Source organism: Hippoglossus hippoglossus, chromosome 2 (assembly GCF_009819705.1).
Source record: "Hippoglossus hippoglossus isolate fHipHip1 chromosome 2, fHipHip1.pri, whole genome shotgun sequence".
In the NCBI taxonomy this organism is placed as follows: domain Eukaryota; kingdom Metazoa; phylum Chordata; class Actinopteri; order Pleuronectiformes; family Pleuronectidae; genus Hippoglossus; species Hippoglossus hippoglossus.
In genome coordinates this window covers 5,931,643-5,951,437 of record NC_047152.1, presented here as the reverse complement: position 1 = coordinate 5,951,437, position 19,795 = coordinate 5,931,643, and the positions used below count along the sequence as shown (strand labels likewise).

General features: G+C 43.6%; 2 protein-coding genes across 14 annotated transcripts in view; both read right to left on the bottom strand.

Annotated features, from left to right (window-relative positions):
- Positions 1-501: 501 nt before the first annotated feature.
- Positions 502-12,377, bottom strand: cab39l (calcium binding protein 39-like). The gene is made up of 10 exons (XM_034610427.1): positions 11,990-12,377; positions 6,008-6,134; positions 5,297-5,461; positions 5,001-5,119; positions 4,748-4,916; positions 4,420-4,479; positions 3,410-3,475; positions 3,130-3,273; positions 2,018-2,908; positions 502-1,972 (listed from the first exon to the last, which is right to left on the bottom strand). The coding sequence occupies exons 2-9, from the start codon at positions 6,107-6,109 to the stop codon at positions 2,729-2,731; spliced, it is 1,005 nt and encodes a 334-aa protein (XP_034466318.1). The 5' UTR covers positions 6,110-6,134; positions 11,990-12,377; the 3' UTR covers positions 502-1,972; positions 2,018-2,728.
- Positions 12,378-12,863: 486 nt separating this feature from the next.
- Positions 12,864-19,795, bottom strand: part of LOC117776398 (guanine nucleotide exchange factor DBS-like) — a 41,101-nt gene continuing 34,169 nt past the window's right edge. For 9 of the 13 annotated variants that reach the window (XM_034610341.1, XM_034610333.1, XM_034610323.1 and 6 more), the window contains 11 exons: positions 19,516-19,737; positions 19,336-19,428; positions 18,989-19,067; positions 18,816-18,888; positions 18,572-18,678; positions 18,247-18,339; positions 17,862-17,936; positions 15,948-16,057; positions 15,717-15,829; positions 15,520-15,623; positions 12,864-15,421 (listed from right to left, as the gene is read on the bottom strand). In XM_034610341.1, the coding sequence (XP_034466232.1) occupies positions 15,342-15,421; positions 15,520-15,623; positions 15,717-15,829; positions 15,948-16,057; positions 17,862-17,936; positions 18,247-18,339; positions 18,572-18,678; positions 18,816-18,888; positions 18,989-19,067; positions 19,336-19,428; positions 19,516-19,737 (1,149 nt within the window). In that variant the 3' untranslated portion in view covers positions 12,864-15,341. Of the gene's footprint in view, positions 15,422-15,519; positions 15,624-15,716; positions 15,830-15,947; positions 16,058-16,818; positions 16,894-17,861; positions 17,937-17,992; positions 18,112-18,176; positions 18,340-18,571; positions 18,679-18,815; positions 18,889-18,988; positions 19,068-19,335; positions 19,429-19,515; positions 19,738-19,795 lie in introns of those variants that run through there. The other 4 variants (XM_034610352.1, XM_034610315.1, XM_034610293.1 and 1 more) reach the window with 3 other exon arrangements.

Sequence of the window (19,795 nt, the reverse complement as noted above, 5' to 3'; positions counted from 1 at the left end):
ATCAGAGGAGGGGCTCAAGAGGCAGGTCTGCAGCTCCAGAGACAAGCAGCAGAGAGGACATGGAAATACACATTGCAGCAGTTTTTTCGAATTTAAACCACTGATATATCATCTTAGGAAACCAATACCTCAAATTAAACCCCAGAAAGGTGTAAAATATGTGGCCTTTAACTTAAACAGCTTTTCACAAATGTATGTATCTGGCATTGAGGAGCGTTAATTGACTTCTGATCAATTCTTTGCACAGGGATCTGCTCCATTTAGCTTTTTCTTCCTTTGATACATTTCTACAAGTTAAATTCATGTCAGACAATCTAAAATAAGACAGTTTAGAGTTTCTCTCTGGTAAAAACACAGAGTTAAAAGAGCACACACACACACACACACACACACACACAGTCAATCTGCATTCCCATCCTTTTATTTGCTGCGAATGTGGTACAGTAGCATCAGTGTGGAAAAGAAAGTGTCTGCTTTCAGAGGACAGATGACGTGACGATATGCTTGACCGTGCTTTTTTTATTGTTTGAGCCGTAAAACTGAAAAAAAAAAACAGAGTTCAAGCCTGATGTACAGCTGGTTGCTCTACGCGTTATATTCTAATGTCATATAAATACTGTCACAACTTTTAAACATCCAAAAATAGCTGGTATTGTGTTTATTTTTCACCCAAAAGAAAGAACAAGGATTTTTTTTTTATGCCACATGGGAAAAACAGGAAAATGGCACTTTACAAGTTCATGTTTGTTAGTCACCCTACAACCCTACTGCCTTTATTTCAGTTTGAAATTTACTAATAAACATCCCAATTAAAAGACGTATTTATTTATTCTTCATGATAATGCACATCAAATATTGATTACGAAATAAATTCGAAATTTGACTTTACTTTTATAGAAAATGAAAAACGGCACAGTAGCGTTTTAATCCTTGCTGATTTAGCTTCTTTTTCTTTTCTCCTTTAACAATATGTGGATTTTTCACAGTTACAGATCGACTCCGCGGCAAAATATTCGCAGCTTGAAACTTCACACGTGGTGGCAAAACTTAAAAAGTCACTCCGCTCACTATGGCAACCGATCAGCTGTGAATAAACATGGATCTTGGACAGCGTAACTCAAACGTAGTGAGTTAAGAGGTTCACTGCTTAATCAAAAACAAATATGTTCCACCCAGAGCATATTTTCATCAACGTGATTAAGCTCCCCCTGGAAAGATACAGGAAAAAAATAAAAATAAGACATAAATAGAAGAGAAAACACACCAAACCAAAAAGGCACCTCTGAATCTTCTCGCCCGTTTCAACTCAAACACCAACATCTGATCCGAGAACACAGAGAAAACTAGAATCTTTCCAGCTCCTCTCCTCCACACAGCAAAGTGCCTCCTCCATGTTCATGCCCACAATGACACTTGTGCAAGCCATTAACTGTACATGACAAGAAACGGAACTATATATTTATAAAAAAATGTCATCAAGCAGTGTGATCAGCTCAAGATTAAGAAAAACACAAAACAAACAGTTCATCAGAATCATCATATTATTTTTTCTTTATCATACAGAAAGTGCTACCAGCCACCAGCGAAGAGAACCAGTGATCAAAATGATTGAAGCTTGCTGTACCGAAAGCAGCCCAGCATCACCACCCCCTTGAAAAGGCCCCTCGTTTCAGAAGAGTCTTCTAATGCGCCTTATGATGAGTGTTTTTTCATTTGCGAGCTTCGGCCGACGGCGACTGAAAGCAACCGCCTGCGAACGCCTCGATTCTCAGTCGTGTAAAGTCGATTAGATCGGCACAGGCGAATGCTTCTGAAGCCGGGGGAGAATGATGTTTGACTGAAAAGACACGTTTAACAGCCAAGTTAATGTTAAACTCAGATTGAGTCTCGTAAACTGCAAATTGTGACCATTTAGAGTAAAATTTCACTCCAAGGCTTGGTGACCTCGGGAAGCACGTTTCTCCACTAAAAACTGCTTTGTAGTGCAGCGTCATCACGGATTAGCTGAAACCTAAACTTTTGGAAGACCTTTTTTAATTCCAGGGTTGTATTCATGACGATGCTTTATAGTCTCTGAAAGAAAAAAATGTTTAGGCAATTGTTGGATTTGGCAGGGCAATGACAAAGAGGTGTTCAGCTAGCAGAAGGTAACGGGGCATTAATGTCACCATCTCTAGCTCACAAAGCTTTTAGGGGTTAATGAGAATGTGTTTCACTCTGGGGAATGCTGACCAGAAACGTTGACCCAGCTAAAAAGAAAATAACAAAAGTAGAAATGCTTCATTATCCTTCTGATTTGCAACTACTTCATTTGAACAGTTGAGAGAGGAACTCGGGTGCAGCGACAGGTGATTAAAAGAAAAGAAATAAACGGTCACGCCTGCTTGTTCGGCAGCCGCTCGACCATTCTGTCCAAAGCCTTGTATTTTTAAATCGCTGGTTCTCCCAACAAACGCGAATCAGCTGCCTCCGACACCACAAGCTGTGGCACTACATGCTACAGATGACCAAAAAAAAAAAGATTTAAAATAAAAAATAAAAATCAGTGATTGAGAACTACTCTTGCACACGTTTTTTATGAACCAACAAAGAGAAAAAAGACAAATAACGTCTTGAAGATTTTTTTCTTTTTAAATAGAATAATCATTAATGTTAATGTGTTTTTTTTCTAAGTCTTCCTATTGATAAAAAGTCGGGGGGGGGGCGAGGGGAAGGGACGGGTGCTTCTCTAGGAGGCCGCCTTCTTCAGATCCCTGATCTGTTTGATTATGTACGTCTTCTCGTTGTTGAACAGCTCGTCGTCGGCGCGGTCCTTCTGGAAGTTGCTCAGGAAGTCGATGAGCTTGGTCTGGTTCTTGAGCAGGATGTCGATGATGGGCTGCGTCTTGTTGGGATTGGCTACGAAAACCTGAGGGAAAAAACAAACATGTTTCAAGGAATCCTGTCGTAAAGCTCTCGCCTAAATTTATTTTACTAATACGTGTATTTCGGTGTATCCAGGCCTGGACGCAGGGAGGAAAACTTGATTTGCCAGCATGACATTTAAGACACAGTCTCTCTTTTATCAATTACTGTCATGTCAGTGCAGCAGAATGTTGTTACTGTCAAATAGAAATGTGAGGTTTTTACCTTGAACACGTGGAAGGCCTCAAACTGGATGTTGGAACTCTTGTCTCTGAGCAGATTCATCATCAGCTTGAGATTCTCCGGTTTGCTGATGTAGCGCGTCATCACCGTGAAGTTTTTCCTGTCCAACAACAGCTCGCCCAGAAGCTGCAGGAGAGATTATTTAGAAACTTGTGACCAGAAAATTTGGGATTGTTTCTTGGGTAAAAGTGTCAATTTGGTTTGGATGGTGGTGCCAGGAGTTAAACTGAGGGGAAAAACAGGCAGATATAGGAGTCCAAACCTTTAGTGACTGCCTCTTGGTGACGTAGTTCTCAGAGAGCAGCAGCTTCTCATAATTTGTAAACACCTGCAAACACATAAAAAACACACCTTTTTAAACATGAACACCATGAAATCAGACACCTTTCAGCCTCTAGTTTAGAATTTCATGTCTCGCGTCCTAGAAAAATGCTGTTTTTAAACTTGAATGCGGACGTTCAGAAAAAAAACACATTAAGTATAACAATGAGGAAATTCAGAGAAGTCTCCCTCTTCTTCCACTTCCTCAAAATACTCACAAAACAGACACCAGGCTTTTGTACTTTTTATTTTTTTTTTTAAAAGGTGAACTAAAACATAAATTTTTAGTTAGGGGGAAATTTACCACTAATATTATTAGCTTGTTTTTATCACTGAAGCTCTAACTAACTTGTGCAGTTCGACATTTACACAGGCAGAACAACAAAATCTAATCAGTCACTGGCTTGACTTTACTGAGCCCGGGGCACCGTCTCCTGACAGGCAGTGACATCTGTCAACACACGACGTCCAGGTAGAAAAGGGCACTTTTGTGCAGGGTTACTTCAGGCCGAGTCCCCCAAGGGGGCCCCTACCTATGAAAGGGACCCCTCTGCCTGGGGGAGGCTGACAACATAGAGCCGAGCTTTGTATCTGGAGACGTGTGGACACTGACAGGGGCCTTGCACGGATTCACTTTTCCTGGAAGTTTGAGCGTATTCGTCAGAACTTGAGTTCTGGAGTCCAAGACCACGATGCATTCAATGAGACAAACCTTTAATGGATAGATGAGTGGGCCATTGAGCACTGGAGGGACTGATGCCTGATCTGATCACATACAGTTTGTGTCCTGGTCAAGTGCTCATTTAAAGCCTTGTTCGTGTTTATGTGTCCTCTGTGGCTGGTGTTGCGTGACCAAAGAGGGATGTGTGTGTGAGCGTGTTGCATGGATGTGGTTACAGATGTTGGGAAGGCGCGCATGTGTGTGTGTGTGTGTGTGTGTGTGTGACTCACGGCATCGTAGTTCTGTTCGAGGAACTCGGCCACAAGCACTTTGTGTCTTGTCAGGAGATCCTGCAAATAAAGCAGGAAAAACATGTCAACATAAGAAACGTATTAGTGTTCTACTGTGATTTGTTCATCTATTAGAGTTTGAAAAAGCTGTAATAGTGAAACACTGTATTGAAGGTTATCTGAGATATTATTCTAGCTTTGTGTCCACCCTAAACTTTCAATGGGAATAAAAAACTTTTAGATGTTGAATGCTGTCACGAAAATATTGGAAGTTCAGTAAAATGTACTGACACCTGAAAGCAGCTAAAAACAGAAACCCCAGTGTTACCTTGAAGGTGGCGAAGGCGTCGGAGGCGATGTCGAAGGGGGACATCTCCACGTAGGTGAAGAAACTGTGGAAATCCTCGGAGTGGAGGATGATCTTGGCGAGTGGCTCGTGGCGGATGCACTCCCGCAGCATGATCCCACAGTTCAGCGCTACCTGGGCTGTATCGTACCTTTGAGCAGACAGAGAGTGTTACCTCTTTGGGAAGCTATTAGATGACGTGAAGTGTGTGTAGGGTACGTTCTGTAAGTCTCACCCTTTCAGCAGTGTAAAGAGGACCTCTTGATGGGAGCAGAGGTATTCGACTGTGGGGCTCCTCGTCCCGATCTGCCTCCTCAGGATGTTGTTGAAGATCTGACATACGTCCTTCTTCCTCTGGAAACAGACGCATAAACCTCTCGAGTCAAATTGCAAATGGAGAGCGTTCATTTATATTTTCCCTGTTATGTTTCTATGGCAGTTTAATCATGAGAGGAGGAGCACTCGTGATGTGTCGCAGGCGGAGGCTTGTTGTGTTTAAGGAGCCGCGCACAAAGACCCTTCTCTCCTCACCTCAAAGTCTATGACCTGCAGGTTCTCCACCAGCGATATCAGCAGGCCACTGTTGTACAGCTCCTGGGCGAGCTGGGCCACGGTCTCAGTGTGAGGCTCCTTGTCGTTGCTCCCGCACAGGATCTCCTTCATGGACACCAAGCACTTGTTCACCTCCTCCGACGCCTGCAGGACAGAGTGGGTTAAATAGAGTTAATATGGTTCTTTCATAGAAACGTATGCGGAGAAACGCAAATGCAAATATGGACCAAAAACAAACATTACAGATTGAGAGTCATTTTTTTAAGGAGGAAGGAAAAAGCTGCTACTGACTTGAGCACGAGTTTGGCTAATTTTATCTATCTGTGTGTCTGTGTCTGTGTGTCTGTGTGTGCATCTGTCTGAGAGAGAGAGAGTAAATCGTCTTGACAGTGAAGTGTCAGGAGATGACAGGGCCAGGCTGTTCTCTGCTCTCATTTCACAGAGGGCTGTCACCCCTGGACCCCTGGATACCCAGGCATTTGTACACAATACACACTCTGACACACACTCACTCACTCTCTCTCTCTCTCACGTACGCACGCACACAATTTGGGGTGTTTTCTTTCTAATTTAGCAAAAGCTGCAAATCCTTTTTATTGATCCATCTTGTTTATACCCAGGGCATGTGTCGTCAAGCAGTTAACGGCTGTATGTCAATGTAGCTACACACACAAGCTTGTCCTTCTCTACCTTGTCTGTCTTTCCTTTCGGTTTGATCAGGATGGCCAGGTTTTCCCTCAGGGTCCTGACGATGTCCGCCGGACTCTTGTGGGATTTACCGAACAGCGGCATGACGCAATCAAACTCGCCTTAGGACCTGGGAAACAAACACGAGCAAACACAGGGAAAGAGCAGTTAATGACAAGCTGGATGCAATAAATAATGATAAGGATTAGTTTGATGCGAGAAGGATGAGACAGTCTAAGTCTAATAATCAGCCAAATTAATTTTGTAAAGCACTTAAAAAACTTCAGGATGCCTCGAAACAATCAAGATGTCTCCTGAATAAACATCTTACAGTTGAAAATAAACAATGCAGAACAGAAAATAGACAAAAATGAGTTAATAAAATCTCAAAAATATCAGCCCATCCCAGACAACCCTCCCCACCCTTGAACGAGACACGCAGTAATTGACTTATCATGAAGAATTCCTGGAATGGATGGATTTAAAAACCTCTGTTCTCGTATGACGACTCAACAAAAGGCAGCACAGAGAGAGAAAGAGAGAAAAGAAGTAGGAATATGACGCTTGTTTGCGTTTCAGGATTCCTCTTGCACCTTGGAGACACATTCCAAAGTCATCTCTCGTCTACGTGAGCGACAGCTGCCGCCCCTCGGCCACCGGGCCTCAGTTAATCAAAGTCATGGTCAATGCATTAGATTGTTACATAACTAATGTAACTAAAATCTACTTAGGAATGAATTGTTCTCTCGACAGCTTTTTAATTTCTACAAATAAAATATTATCAAATAGTCACATGGGCTCCATTAGTTGTGTTAATTGAGTTTTTGGTTTATTACATGATAAAGCTGGCTACTTGGTTGTATTTTGCCCGGGTGACGTACGAATGCCACGGACCGTTTGGGCAACAGAAGTCAGGAAGGCGCTAGAAGACGTCGGTTAATACAGGACTCTGTTGCAATCACATTATGGTTAAACTGGCACATAACATCCAGACATGCCGAGCGCCAAACAGGACTGTCAGCATTGCAGCGTTAGTGTTGTGTCGTACACTCGTGCAGGACATGATGATAGAGGAAAAGCACTTCTGCTGTGCACAATCAGGAGGTCAGGTTTGCAGGAAAACTAGAATATATGAAGTAAAAGAAAACTTAACGCGTGCACGCCGTGTACATGCACATGGACGTGACCGAGTGTGAGCGTTCGAAGCGTTCTGGCCTTCACAATCCAGGCAGAGAACTTGTGACTGCTAATCCTCATCTGGGAATGTAAAAAAAGAAAAGAAAAAGGGGCATTATACCTCCCTCCCCTCCCTTCCCTTTAACCCTACCTCCATCCACCTCTGCTCCCATCCCTCCCTCCATCCACTCTGTGCTATTGGTTGAAGCAGGGGAGGATCCAGTGTGAGTCCCCCTTGTTTTTCTGAGTGTGATACTAAATCACTGGACACACCAAGTGAAGGAGTGAATTCCCATCTGTTCTTAAAGCTGTTGCTCGTTTTCTGAAAAGTTTCTGACCTTGACCGTGTGTGTAATTCGCTCTAAAACAACGCCCTCGGTTTGCCCGGCAGAGTCGTGGCACCTAAGAGCAGGCAGACACTCTGATTTCCCCCGATGAGACTGAAACAAATTGGTCAACTCTGAGCTGTACGACAAATTTATCTCATCACGAATATCATTAACTTTAGATTTCATGACGTTGTCGTGGAGGAGCCATCATAACAAGACACCTTGACATAAGGAAATAATTTAGAAAACAAGTGTGTCAGTGTTTTCCCCAGAAGGAGGAAGAAATGGCAGTTTCCTTGAGCCTCAGGAAATACATGGAAAATTTCTGAAAACAAAAGCAGGTGTTATTTTTATGGCAGAAAAACATTTTTAACTAGGGCTGCAAGCAGCACTGTGTGGGCGAACAGGGACCGGGCGAAAGGGCTACGTGTTGCGTGAATTTTGTGCATCACGGGAAGGATAAACACGTCACTTCCTGCGTCCATCACGCAGCGCTGAACCACGCCCACTAATCACACATTACGGTCCACCCCATCAAATGTAGACAAAACAGTGACGATTTAATGTAAATCGAGGCTAATCTCCTTTTGGCAGTAGGTGGTGCTGTCACTATCACTACAGACTAATAGATCTTGATGTTCAGATGTTCAGGTCAAAAACACTCTTCAGATCATATCAATCTTTCACCTTTGCAACAATTAAGACATCAAAGGAACCTATGACCACTGACACTGACTGACTGGAATACTTTATGAATCCTTTGAAGTGTTATTTTATATAAAGCCTACAAACAAGTGTTATTCTTTCAGAGTAATTACCTGAACAACTAAACTCAACAGTGCAGTAAATCGAGGAAAACATCTTCTGCAGTTCTTGTCTGCTCTCTCTTCATTCTCCTTTGCCCTCAGTTCTGCAAGGTACAGCGGAGAATGAAGAGAGAGCAGACAAGAACTGCAGAAGATGAAAGAAATGTTTCGTCATGTACGATGACTATCAGGAGCCCCAGTGAGGAAGTGGCGACAATGACAAATGACAGACCATTGTTGACACCATTTGTTGTGCTGCGATAGATGGTGACCCACAGAACATTTGACTTTAGGGAATCGCCATATTTCATTCCCACTTGTTCCATAATGTGACTTAAATCTTCAGATCTTTATTCTGTCTTTAAGTACTTGGAGAAAAATGTTGAGGTGTGAGACTTTTTAAAAATCCTGTAATTCAACAACAAGGCTCCTTCTGTTTCCCTTCATTATGACGTTGCAACCACGAAACCTTATCCCAGTCAATATTTGTCTAAGGATAAAACTGCAATGAGGAAGTCAAACCCTGCACTTGCACAACCTTTCCTGCTTTTTGTATCCCATCACATGTGCACAATGCAGTTTCAGGTTATAACAAGCTACAGTTGTAATATTTCCACATCGACCGCGCCGCTGCAGCTGTTACTAAACGTTTCAGATTATTATTAACAAATACTTTAAGGGACTAAACGTATCTGTAATTGGTTATTTCTCTCCCAGTCAGCTCATCTAAACACTAACCACCAATCAGAGCGTCACTCCGGATGCTGACCGGGTTAAGGCTCCTATAGGCTGTGGTTTTTGCATAAGGTTTATTTTGGGTGTGGGGGGAATTCAATTGTTCACGACAAAGATCGACGCCTACGATCACAGTGACCTGAAGCAATAACAATCTAAAACCCCAAATAAACAGAAGTAAATCTTTGAAAAGCAATTGAAAGGCCGACCATCTAAAAAACCCACGACTCACATCACATCCTCAAAAGGTTATCATCCGCTTCACTATCAGCACTTTCCCAGCAGATTGTCTGCAGAGCGTGGATGTCACAAAGTCTGAGGACATATTTTCAGCCGTGAGCCCGCTCCTCCTGGATTATCTGTGACCTTTCACTGAGACATATGGGCTTAATGTAAAAGCAGACACGTAAAAAGAGAATAGCCTTCACTTCCATCTGGAGCAGGCCTGTGCTGAACAGGCGCTCAGCATCGTCTGATTAATTCAAGCCGCCCTTAAGGTCCCTCGACCAATCGTGAGTCAGTCTCAGCTGTCAATCATGACGTTTCATTAAATTTCTATAGCATCAAAGAACAAATTAAAAACAAACTTGAATCAACGGTTCCCGATGGGCTCGATCAGGTATCCTCACTGTGGTTTGGTCCCTCTGCTAACATGGAGGAGGCAGGGTTTATGACCTCTACTGCAGCTTCGCTTTCGGGCATCCATTTTTACATGCACTCTATGGATAAAACATTCTCACATTTGTATTAAATCTTTATTACCACTGTCTGCCCACTTGATTTTGATGCTGTTCTAACTGTAATACATTTATGAATGAGCATTAGAGTTATATGTTACTTCATAATAACAATAACAGCCATTGTATATGTGCAAACTGCACAGTGGTGATCCATGACTGCAGCCAAAGAGTCAAACATAGCAAGATAGTGATGTGTCACACCTCTATGCCACTCAGCCTGCCAGTAGTAGTGACTACAATTTAGGCATCTCATAGCTCGTGTTTACAGCAGGTGTCACCTTCGCCCACAGCTCCACTTGTCATGCACTTGACTCTGCATTAAAAATGAATGCACCTACGCAAACTCTGCAAACTGTGACTAAGACATATCCTGCATCAGGTAAAATGTCAAAAGAAGACAAAGATGGCGGCCTCTGATTTGAGAGCACTTCTTCTCGGCCAGCTGGAATGCAGAGGTTCATTGTGCATGGTAACACATAGAACTGGAATGGAAGTATTTAAGGAGGAGCCAGGAGGATATTTACCCCTCAAACACTTCCTCTGTCTCCCTGTGTAAATGATTAGAGCACAACACAACATACCAGGGTTTAGACTTTCAAATCTCAGTAACCAAACTCAAAACAATCAAAGCTTTTCAAGTGCTGATCTCAGATCGGTCGCCATGTTTACGCTGCAGCGTCACCACCCAGACAGAGAAACATTGAGTTTTTTGAGCTGATGATTCAGCATCACAGCTCATCCCAAAACTACACTGAGGCCCTTTCAAGGCAGACGTTCCCACTGCAAGGAAACCTGAAGGGAACACTCCCTCAAAAAAGGAGATTAATAGTGTTGTGAAAAGTCCCTTCTCTTTTTTTAACTTTGTGATTGCCAGTTATGGCTCTGTGATTTAGGCTGCTGTACTTCCAGAAGCTTTATGCTCTCTGCTAAACCTGACAACAGGTACACGCTTCCTTCCAATATCCCCTGCTTCTGTATAGCACTATGTCAGAAACAAATTCCAACCACAGCTTTTGACTTAACCTAATGATTTGTAGAACAAGTACAGAGGACTAGATTTCTTGAAATTATATAATGATAAACACGAATATGGCGAAATGACACTCAGACGTCTACAAGTTAAATGTGTAAATCATTCCTACCTGTCACATATTCTATTAGTGTTTTACTACTGCACGCCTCAGTAGTATGGTAAATGGTCAGTATTCATATATATAATTATATAGTCTACATGTCAAGGCATAGGAATGTACACAGAGTAACACAGGATGTAAGGTGCTGTGGCATTCAGAATAAAAGCAGAGCAGACTTAGGATATCTTAAACGCACTAGAAGCCTAAAAAAATGCAATTACCAACTAATAGATGAAATAATATGTTTAAAGACAATTCTAGAATTTGTATCTAGGAAAACCTCTGATACAGCATGGAAATTTAAGTTTCCAATCAAGTTGTTAAGTTGTAAACCAACACATTTACAAGCAGTCATTAACAAAACATGCGTTTACAACCTATGCACTTGATATATGTGGCTTTGCACAACGTTTATTTTCAATATTGATGAATTCTGTCTATAATTTATTTGAATAAATGAATTATTTGATGTGTTAAATGTAAGAAGATTGTGAAAGATGGCTGCTACATCTTCAAAATGATTTCAACATTTAAATAGACGTCTGTCACAAGCTAAAACTTAATTATTTGATTAATTGTTGATTTGTCTGGGAGTCAACTAATTAGTTTTCATGCAAAGACTTTTTAAAGCTGTGTTATTTGCACATTTATGACCGGAAGTGGTGTTGTTTTCATCATGGGAGTCTGGCGGTGGTCGTCACAGAGAAAAGGGGGGAGAACAAAAACAAAAACACAACACACACACTGTGTTTGTTTGCAACTGAGGAGTTAAAGAGCCAAAATGAAGGCTGGTGTGTGGAGGAACGGTGGCTGGGAGCTCCGGCTGGCGGTGAACAGCGACATAAGGCCGCACAAACAGCCCCAGACAGCGGGGTTTAACCCGGCTACACCCCTCTCTCGCCTCCAGGCTCAGCTCCCTTGTTGTCGGGCGGATTCCCGAAGCTAACCGCGGCTGTCTGCGTCGTTTCGGGGGAGATAAACACGGAGGTGTCGTGTAGCAGCGCAAACACAAACCCAGGGGGGGAGTTACTGGAGGCTGTCAGGGGGCAGAGGGAGCGGTACTCACGGGGGGAGGCTGCTCGCTCGGGGGCGTCCGTCAACCGTCTTCCACCCGCTTCCAGTCCGCAGCGCAGCCGAGGCTCCCGGGGCAAATATGAAGGCTTCGGCCGTCTCGCCAGGGGCCGTTGGCCGAGCAGGGAGGGGGTAAACCCGGCGTGAGTCAAGTGAAGCTGCCGGGGAACCTGCGGAGGAGCCGGTTGTTGTCGCGGAGGAAATAGTCCCAGTTCTGCCTTTAATTACGGGCGATATTCGTCTTATTGACTCGAACGCTGTCACACGCTCGCTCCGCAGCGCACGTCGCGTCACTTCCGGCTGCGGCGCGGCACACCCATGCCAGCTTGACGCATCAGTATCTTTCCAGAGTCTCGTTCCCGTCCGCTCACCGTCAACCTTTGTCACCGCCTTTCCCCTCAGCGTTTACTCTATTAAATACCATTAAAATGAGCGAAAATGTCATTAATTTAAACATGTGTAAAATCCCTGTTCTCACAAATACATAATTCACCGCTTTTTACCAGTGAGAGGGAAATATTAAAGGTAAAGGAGAGGTTGAAGGTAGCATAGTAAACTTATTGGAACGAGACCCAGGCTGAATTAATGACGTATTAAAGTGGGAAAAGATCATTGGAGGTTAGTTATCACGTGGATTCAACTACACTTCCGGATCAGAAGACATAAATAACATTACCAATGTAAACATGTGTTTAAAAGCCAATAAATAAACTATTAAAACTGAATTTCTATGATTTTTTTGAACACTTTAGTCTTTATTTATGTTTTACTTCTTTTTATACCTTTTGCTAGTATTATTATAATGAGATTTTACTGGTGCAATTTAATGTAATAAAAATAAATAAATAAAAGTAAAAAAATATAAATTATAGAGGAAACCATGTCAGACTTTATTAAAGCTGCTTTTCATTTTACATACAATTCAGACTTACATATTTACAAAATATACACAGATATGTCTCATTATAATATCTTTATATCGACACCATACTCAGTAGATATACAATAGGAAATAAGGACAGTGGTCGCTGCAATGTGCTGCATAAAAAGAAACAAAAAAATAGAACAACCCTTCGGATCTCCCCACCCCGCGCGAGAAGTAGGAATAATTCAATAAGATCTATTGCGTGATCACGATCAAACACTGACAAGTTTAGTGCCCAGCGTCAGCTTTCACCAGAGGGCAGAAAATAAACTCTCATCATGTACAACAGGGCCTGGTAAAAAATACTCTGACGTGAGAGGTTTGGAATTGAGGCGGATGAGGAGCATGCCACAAAAAGAGTCGACAATGACACGGAGAGACGCACAAGAAGAAACATGACCCTCTTCACGATATGCATGCTCTGGAGAGAAAAACGACGTGAGGTATAGAGAGGACGACATCTGTACAAGTGTAACACAGAACCGACACATATAACGCCACAGGTTAGTTTGCAGGTTTGTAGCACACGGTTCAAGATCCAAGAGCTTTTCTGGAGAGGATCTTTTTCCTTTCACAAGGGGACGACATGCATTTTCTCAAACAAAAGAAACAATATCAAGAGCTCTAATCATGGCCAACAAAACCACAGTGGTGTTGAACTTTGCTTTGTTGAGCACAGCAGCTTAGTTCTGGGTGTGGCTGGTTTTAGTGCGACATCTTGGTGTGTTTTTGTCAGACGTTCAACAGTGAGTGTGGAAAGAAGGATGTGATTGTTTTACAGTGCACCTTGTGGATACAGTAGAAATCTGAGAGTATAAAACATGTTTGTGTGTTGACGGGTGTGTCACAGCAGCTGTTTGGCAGAGGTGTGCCATCAACCTGTTATCATCTTCACTACCAGGCCAAACTAATCAATCAGGCCTCGACCTTCTCACCCCCTCCCCTGCTATATAACTCACAATAAGTATTTGTTTTTGTCTTTTTTAACTCCACCAAGATGGTGACTAAGCTACATTGTGGTGTCGAGTAAACACTTATTGCTCTCGGGGGGTTGGTGGCGCAAACGTGTCGAGCAGGTCTGGGCCCCGGTCGGCCCTGCTCGCTCGCTTGTGGAGAAGTGGCGGCTGTCACATGCCTCGGCGGGGCTGAGAGCATGAGGGCGAGGACAAAGCCTGCTTTTGTTGCTGCTGCAGCGCAGCGAGAAGATAGGTGAGCCGGGTGGCCATGACACAAACAGAACTGGATATGTGCAGCAGATTCACGTGCATGTTTACTGGGTTTTCTTTAGCGGCCTTAACTCCACTGATCAGCTCGTGGCCAGAATAAAGGTTTCAATAAAGTTTTGCAAACTAAATATGGACCCAGTTATCACTGAAAATCTGAAACACCTTCCTCCTGAACGGGTTTTACAGCCTTTCTCGGGGGGGTTGTGACACTTGCTGGATTTGCATCACACAACACACACATATGCAAGAATGCACACATACAAAGACATGTAGTTGACACACGCAGGTATGCAGTCACACCTGCTTGCCCACATGACGTCTTCCTGAGAGGTAAATCCAGAGTAGTTCAGAGCTGGGTTAGATAATCCTTCTTTCTCACAAAAATAAAGAGGGAAGGGAAAGACATGTGACCACCAGGTGGCGCTGTTGGTGACATTCACGTGGTGACACATCAGACTGTGTTGCATCGAAGTCAAAACAAGGGTTGAGGGAAGCTCTTGTTAACGTGGGATGAATGCAGCCTTCTGAAAAACTGCTTCTACACCAGACACCTCAGGGATGTAACAGCCCGTGTGCCGCCCACATACATATAAAAAGACTTACAGCTACATGTCCACAACGTTCCACCTGCTCAGTGACGCTCCAAGATGCACCGAAAGCACTTTTCTCTCCTTCATGTTGCAGCCAGCTGCCATTTTTCACAGTGTCTGACACTAAAGCCGTCGTATCGTGTGAAATTCCGCTCAGAAACTACCTGTCGACGCTAATGCACAGGTTCGTAAGCTGCTGGCGCCTCGTGTTTAGTGCAGGTATTTGAATTTGTCTTTAATGCTACATAATCTTATTTTAAATAAATTTTAAAAAGGCCAGACAGAAGGTGATTGAGCTCTTGTATCTTTTACATGACTATTTTTAAATGTCAAAGAAATAAAAAGAGTAATACTGCCGAGTGGAAATGAGCTATTTTAGAGTAAGGTGGCTGTGAATCCTCAGAAGAACTGGGTGTAGTCAACGTTCAGCGGAAAACACTGCTAACATTCGCAGATACGATGATTGTTCTTGAGATTTTGGTCGGATCCGACAAACTGCAAGGTGTGTGTGAGCATTGAGAGTCTGTCAGAGGCAGCTTCAGGTTTCTTGAAATTCCACCTGGCGATGATTTCAGGTGGAGTTTGGGGGGAAAAAGTGCAGTCGGTTCAGGGTTTGATGTCGGAGAAGCTGGTGTAGGTCTCGCTGCAGCTGGAAGAAGTGCTGATGTTGCCGGAGACGCTGCCGTCTGTTGGACAAACGCACAAACAGCACAGGCAGGTAGTGTTAATGGGCAGGAGAGATGGGAATAATGTTGAGGTGTGTGCACGGTGGGCATGAGGATACCTGAGCTGCTGAGCGACTGCGACGACTTGGACTCTGTGATGAGGCTGAGGAGGTTTGCCGCCGCCACCCAGCCCTCCTTGCTGCTGCGAAGGTTCCTCACAAACCTGCAGAGAGTCACACAAACCGTAACGTTACCTGGTGACATCAATATCCGTTATGTAGCAGCAACAAAGTGAGACAAAAAAGAAGAAATTCACCACTGTCCGTCCTCTCCCTCTCTGATTAGCTGCACCACATCTCCACTCTTGACAGACAGCTCCTGAGGTCCCGCCTTCTCGCAGTCTGCTACCACCGTGTACTTTCCTGGGGCCTGAAGGGGTCAAAGGTCACGGAGGTGAGTGGGGGGTGAAAGGTGGCGAACGTCATCAACAGGCATCCCGATCATTTATCATATATACGTTTCTAAATGTTTTGGGTTTCAGGCTCACCAGCTTCTTTCCTCCGTCATCCTCGGGGTCCGAGTTCATGGGGTCCTCGCTGCTGGAGTAGCCGTCGTTCTCCTCCGAGGCGTCCACCGAGAGAGACGTCTTGCTCCAGCCTGCAGAAAAGGAGGGAGAGGGTGGCGAAATGAGTCGGGTGGGGGGGAAAGTACATGGCATCAGGTAAATCTGTATTCACACACAATCCCACCCTCTTTCCACGCGGCGTTAAAATGCTTCGTCACAAATTTTTCATCAAAAACAGCTCTACAGAAAGTGGCTGCTTCTCAAGTGGATAGTTTGTTGTTGGGAAATTAGTAAGACTTAATGGTATTATGCTCTTATTCAGGTTTACAATTTTTACCAGGAGCAAACAGAACACCACTTGGAAAGAGAGCCACAGCCCCACATACATCCATCTCCCGGTGAGGAGCACAAATCAAACCAAAGGCACGTCAGCCCAAACCCTCCTAAATCACAGAGGAGATCAACAGAGTGAGATCCTGGTGAATCACATCGACAAAAATAAAGTGTGATCATAGGAAAAAGGTTTGATTCATTTCTTCAATGCCAGTGATGAACATTTTTTGGGGAGCACCGTGCACGTGTTTCCTAAATCTCCTTATCCTCCACGCCACCATAACACCCAATGGTAGAAGAAGACTGAGTGATTGATTGGAGGTAGAGAAAGCGTCATTGAGCCGGAGTTGAGATTTAAAATCTTTTGTTTTTCACGTAAAAGGGAGATTAGACAATAAGCCTCAAATCACGACTAAATGAGTGAGTGGACATTTTGCTGCACTTTACCTCTCGTTAAAAATCAATCACAACACCACAGCAAACCCCCACAGTGGCCCGGTCCCTCAGAGCGGCTCTGTACCTTGCCGCTTGCTCTGTAACAGACTAGAGGTACTCATCCATTTGACTCTGCTCAGAGTGACATGGGCGGCCGGCTCTGGACGGAGGGGAAGAGACAGCCGGGATAAATCGGTGAGTAAGAGCAGGGAATCGTACGGTAAAGACGTTTTTTTTTTTTTAAAGAGCAGGAGAAAAACTACAGGTGGGATCAGACGCTAAGGATTCTTCTCTCTGACGGGGAGATAAGGTTAGTAAAACACATTCAGACAAGCTGGTCAGTTAGTACATCAACCACGAGGAAGATGATGATTATGACCTGTGGATGAAGATGAAAATGTCATCATGCAAATGTTAACTGCACAGTTCAGAGAGAAAATATAAACGACAGAGTATTTGCATGTTTTGTATAAACTTGCACAAACAGGATGCTGAATAATAAATAATGAAATGTAATGGCGTTTAAGATATTTTAATACCATTTAAAGCAACTCTATGCAACTTTTACTGAGCAACAGCGCCCTCTACAGCCACAGGCCTCCTCTATTATTGTCCAATCATGCAGGCATTAATGGAAATGCATCTTTCACTAGTGTATGGCAAACAAAAGAATGCAAAACAGTACATAACAAGAAAAAATACACATACAAAATACTGTATAGAATAAAATACTATATTGAAATTAAGTAAAAGTTGACCTGTGGCAATTAAAACTACAAATAATGCGTGCTGTGTGCCTGTTCAGCTCAATGAGTCCCCCTTTGTTTTTAATGGAGCTGCAAATTGTAGTGGGAATAAAAAGTTCTTCCAGGACGTGCAGATGCTCTGTAGGAACATTTTTTTCTCTCCACACAAACACGTGATGGTGAATTTAAGATGATCGATGGAGGAAAAGCTTGTATTGGTGTTGGATGCCATAGAATCCAGTGACAGCTTCTACACGGGTGAAATCTACATCATAAAAAACACAGCACTGAAGTCCATTCTCACAACGATATGAGGGATGGAAAGATAATGAATGATGGCCCTCTAGGAAGAGACATCCGCTACCGTGGGACAGAAATATACCTTTGAACCCAAACGGCGTGGGGTCGCTCTTGACCAGGTGGCGTTTGGTGCCGTGTTCGGGGCTCAGGGCCGAGCCTGGCCACACAGGAAGAAAGAAAGTGAAGAGGGGGAACAAGAGGAAGAGAAAAAGTGAGGAAGAAGAAGAAGAAGAATTTGACAGAATTCTCTATAGATTTAATCTCGTAATATTAGATTATTTCTTTCTCTAATATGACCCTCATACTCCATAGTAATAAATAACCTAACTGTTTATTGTGAGGTGTGAATTTTACATGAGGAGAGATGTATGCCACCTTTAAAAAGTAATTCATCTTAATATTAATTTAATCAATTTAATGAAGTATTGTGTCCCTGTTTCAAAGACCTCCAGTGTTGCCTCTGTTACCTTTTGGACTCTTGAGATTGCTGAAGCCCTGTAAAGTAAAACGCTTTTTAGCCACCGAGGACCTGTCAGTGGTCGGACTGGTCACCGGTTCATCTGGAAGCGATGGTTTTGAAATGGGGGGAGAGAGGAGAGCGTGGCAATCACGAAAAGATAAGAAGTGGCCCCCAAGAGGTAGAGAGACAAAGAGAATGGCCATGAAGATGATGGCGATGAAGAAAAGAGTACAGGTTAGTGAAGCTTAGATAAAACTGTCTGAGCACTTCAGCCTTAGTTGATGAAGAGGTTTTTTTGTGTATGAGGATTCAGCATTATTTAAAACACTCACCTTTGTGTTTGGGTGAGGAAGAGGAGTTTGCATCGGAGGTCGGGCTCGGCTCGGCTTTTTTCTCATCCTGCTTCTTCTGGTTCTTCTGACCACTGCTACGGAACGGGCTGGAGAAGACGAGAACAAAATGTTATCATGATAAATAAAGGCATACGTGTGTGTGTGTGTGTGTGTGTGTGTGTGTGTGTGTGTGTGTGTGTGTGTGTGTGTGTGTGTGTGTGTGTGTGTGCGCAGTGACACCAACCTGAGTGAGATGGAGCTGCTGCTGCTGGTGGGACTCATAGAAACAGAGTCTAAGTTCTTCGGTTGTCTGGCGTCTGAAACATAGAACAGTTTACTGCAGTTTCCAAAGGGCGTGCTGTGCATAAGAAAAGCAAACACAGCTGTATTTGTGTGTGCGTGTGTGTGTACGTGTACCTCTGCACGCTTTGAGTTGCTGGGTCAGAACTTTGCAGATCTCGTTCACCCACGAAGTTTTAATCTCTGGCGTTGGAGCCTGGATAAGACAAGGAATGACAATGACAAGGTTCACTCTTACCTCGGCCAAGGAGGTCGTGTTTTCACCCCTGTCTGTTTGTTTGTTTGCAGGATTACGCAAAAACTACCCAATGGATTTCCAAGAAACTTATACTGCAAGATAGATGTTTTTTGACATCTACAATGTCATTAATTTGTTAATATTTCATGCTGGAAAGACCCACAAGTAAAACAGTGAGCAACTTGTGAGCAATTTGGTGCAGATCCAAATAAAAGCGACCTCTCACCTGCACAATAAAAACCTCGTCTCTGGAGTTGCACCAAACTTCAAACTTCTTATTATCTCCTTTAGCGTTCTCCGTTATTCCCACGGCACTCATCTGAGAGAGGAAAGGACGGAGAGACGTTTAGCAAAGAATATTTCACTGCAAATATTTAACCTTCAAATCTGAGCAGTGCGAGCGTACGCTGAGCGAGTGCTTGAAGCTGTAGGACGGCGCTTTCTCGTAGCCCTCGCCGTTCTCCTCCCTCCGCTTGCAGAAGAGCAGGGCCTTCTCGTGCAGGAACAGGTGCCGCTGCATGGGCTTGAAGCGGGCCAGGTCCTTGACCTTGGCGTGGCCTTTTTTGTGCTCCGTCCACACACTGAAGGAGCCTTGCATGAGCAGACGGCCCAGCTCCGAGAGGTTACCCTGAGAGAGGGAAAACACGGACAGGGATTTAGGTGGCGTTTATTCTCAAGCTGGAGTT

Coding starts and splice junctions, on each gene's coding strand:
- cab39l (XM_034610427.1), bottom strand. CDS start 6,109: ATGCCGCTGTTCGGTAAATCCCACAAGAGTCCGGCGGACATCGTCAGG. Junction 4,480..4,747: donor ACGCCTTCGCCACCTTCAAG/GTAACACTGGGG, acceptor CTTTATTTGCAG/GATCTCCTGACAAGACACAA. Junction 2,909..3,129: donor AGGCCTTCCACGTGTTCAAG/GTAAAAACCTCA, acceptor TTTTTCCCTCAG/GTTTTCGTAGCCAATCCCAA.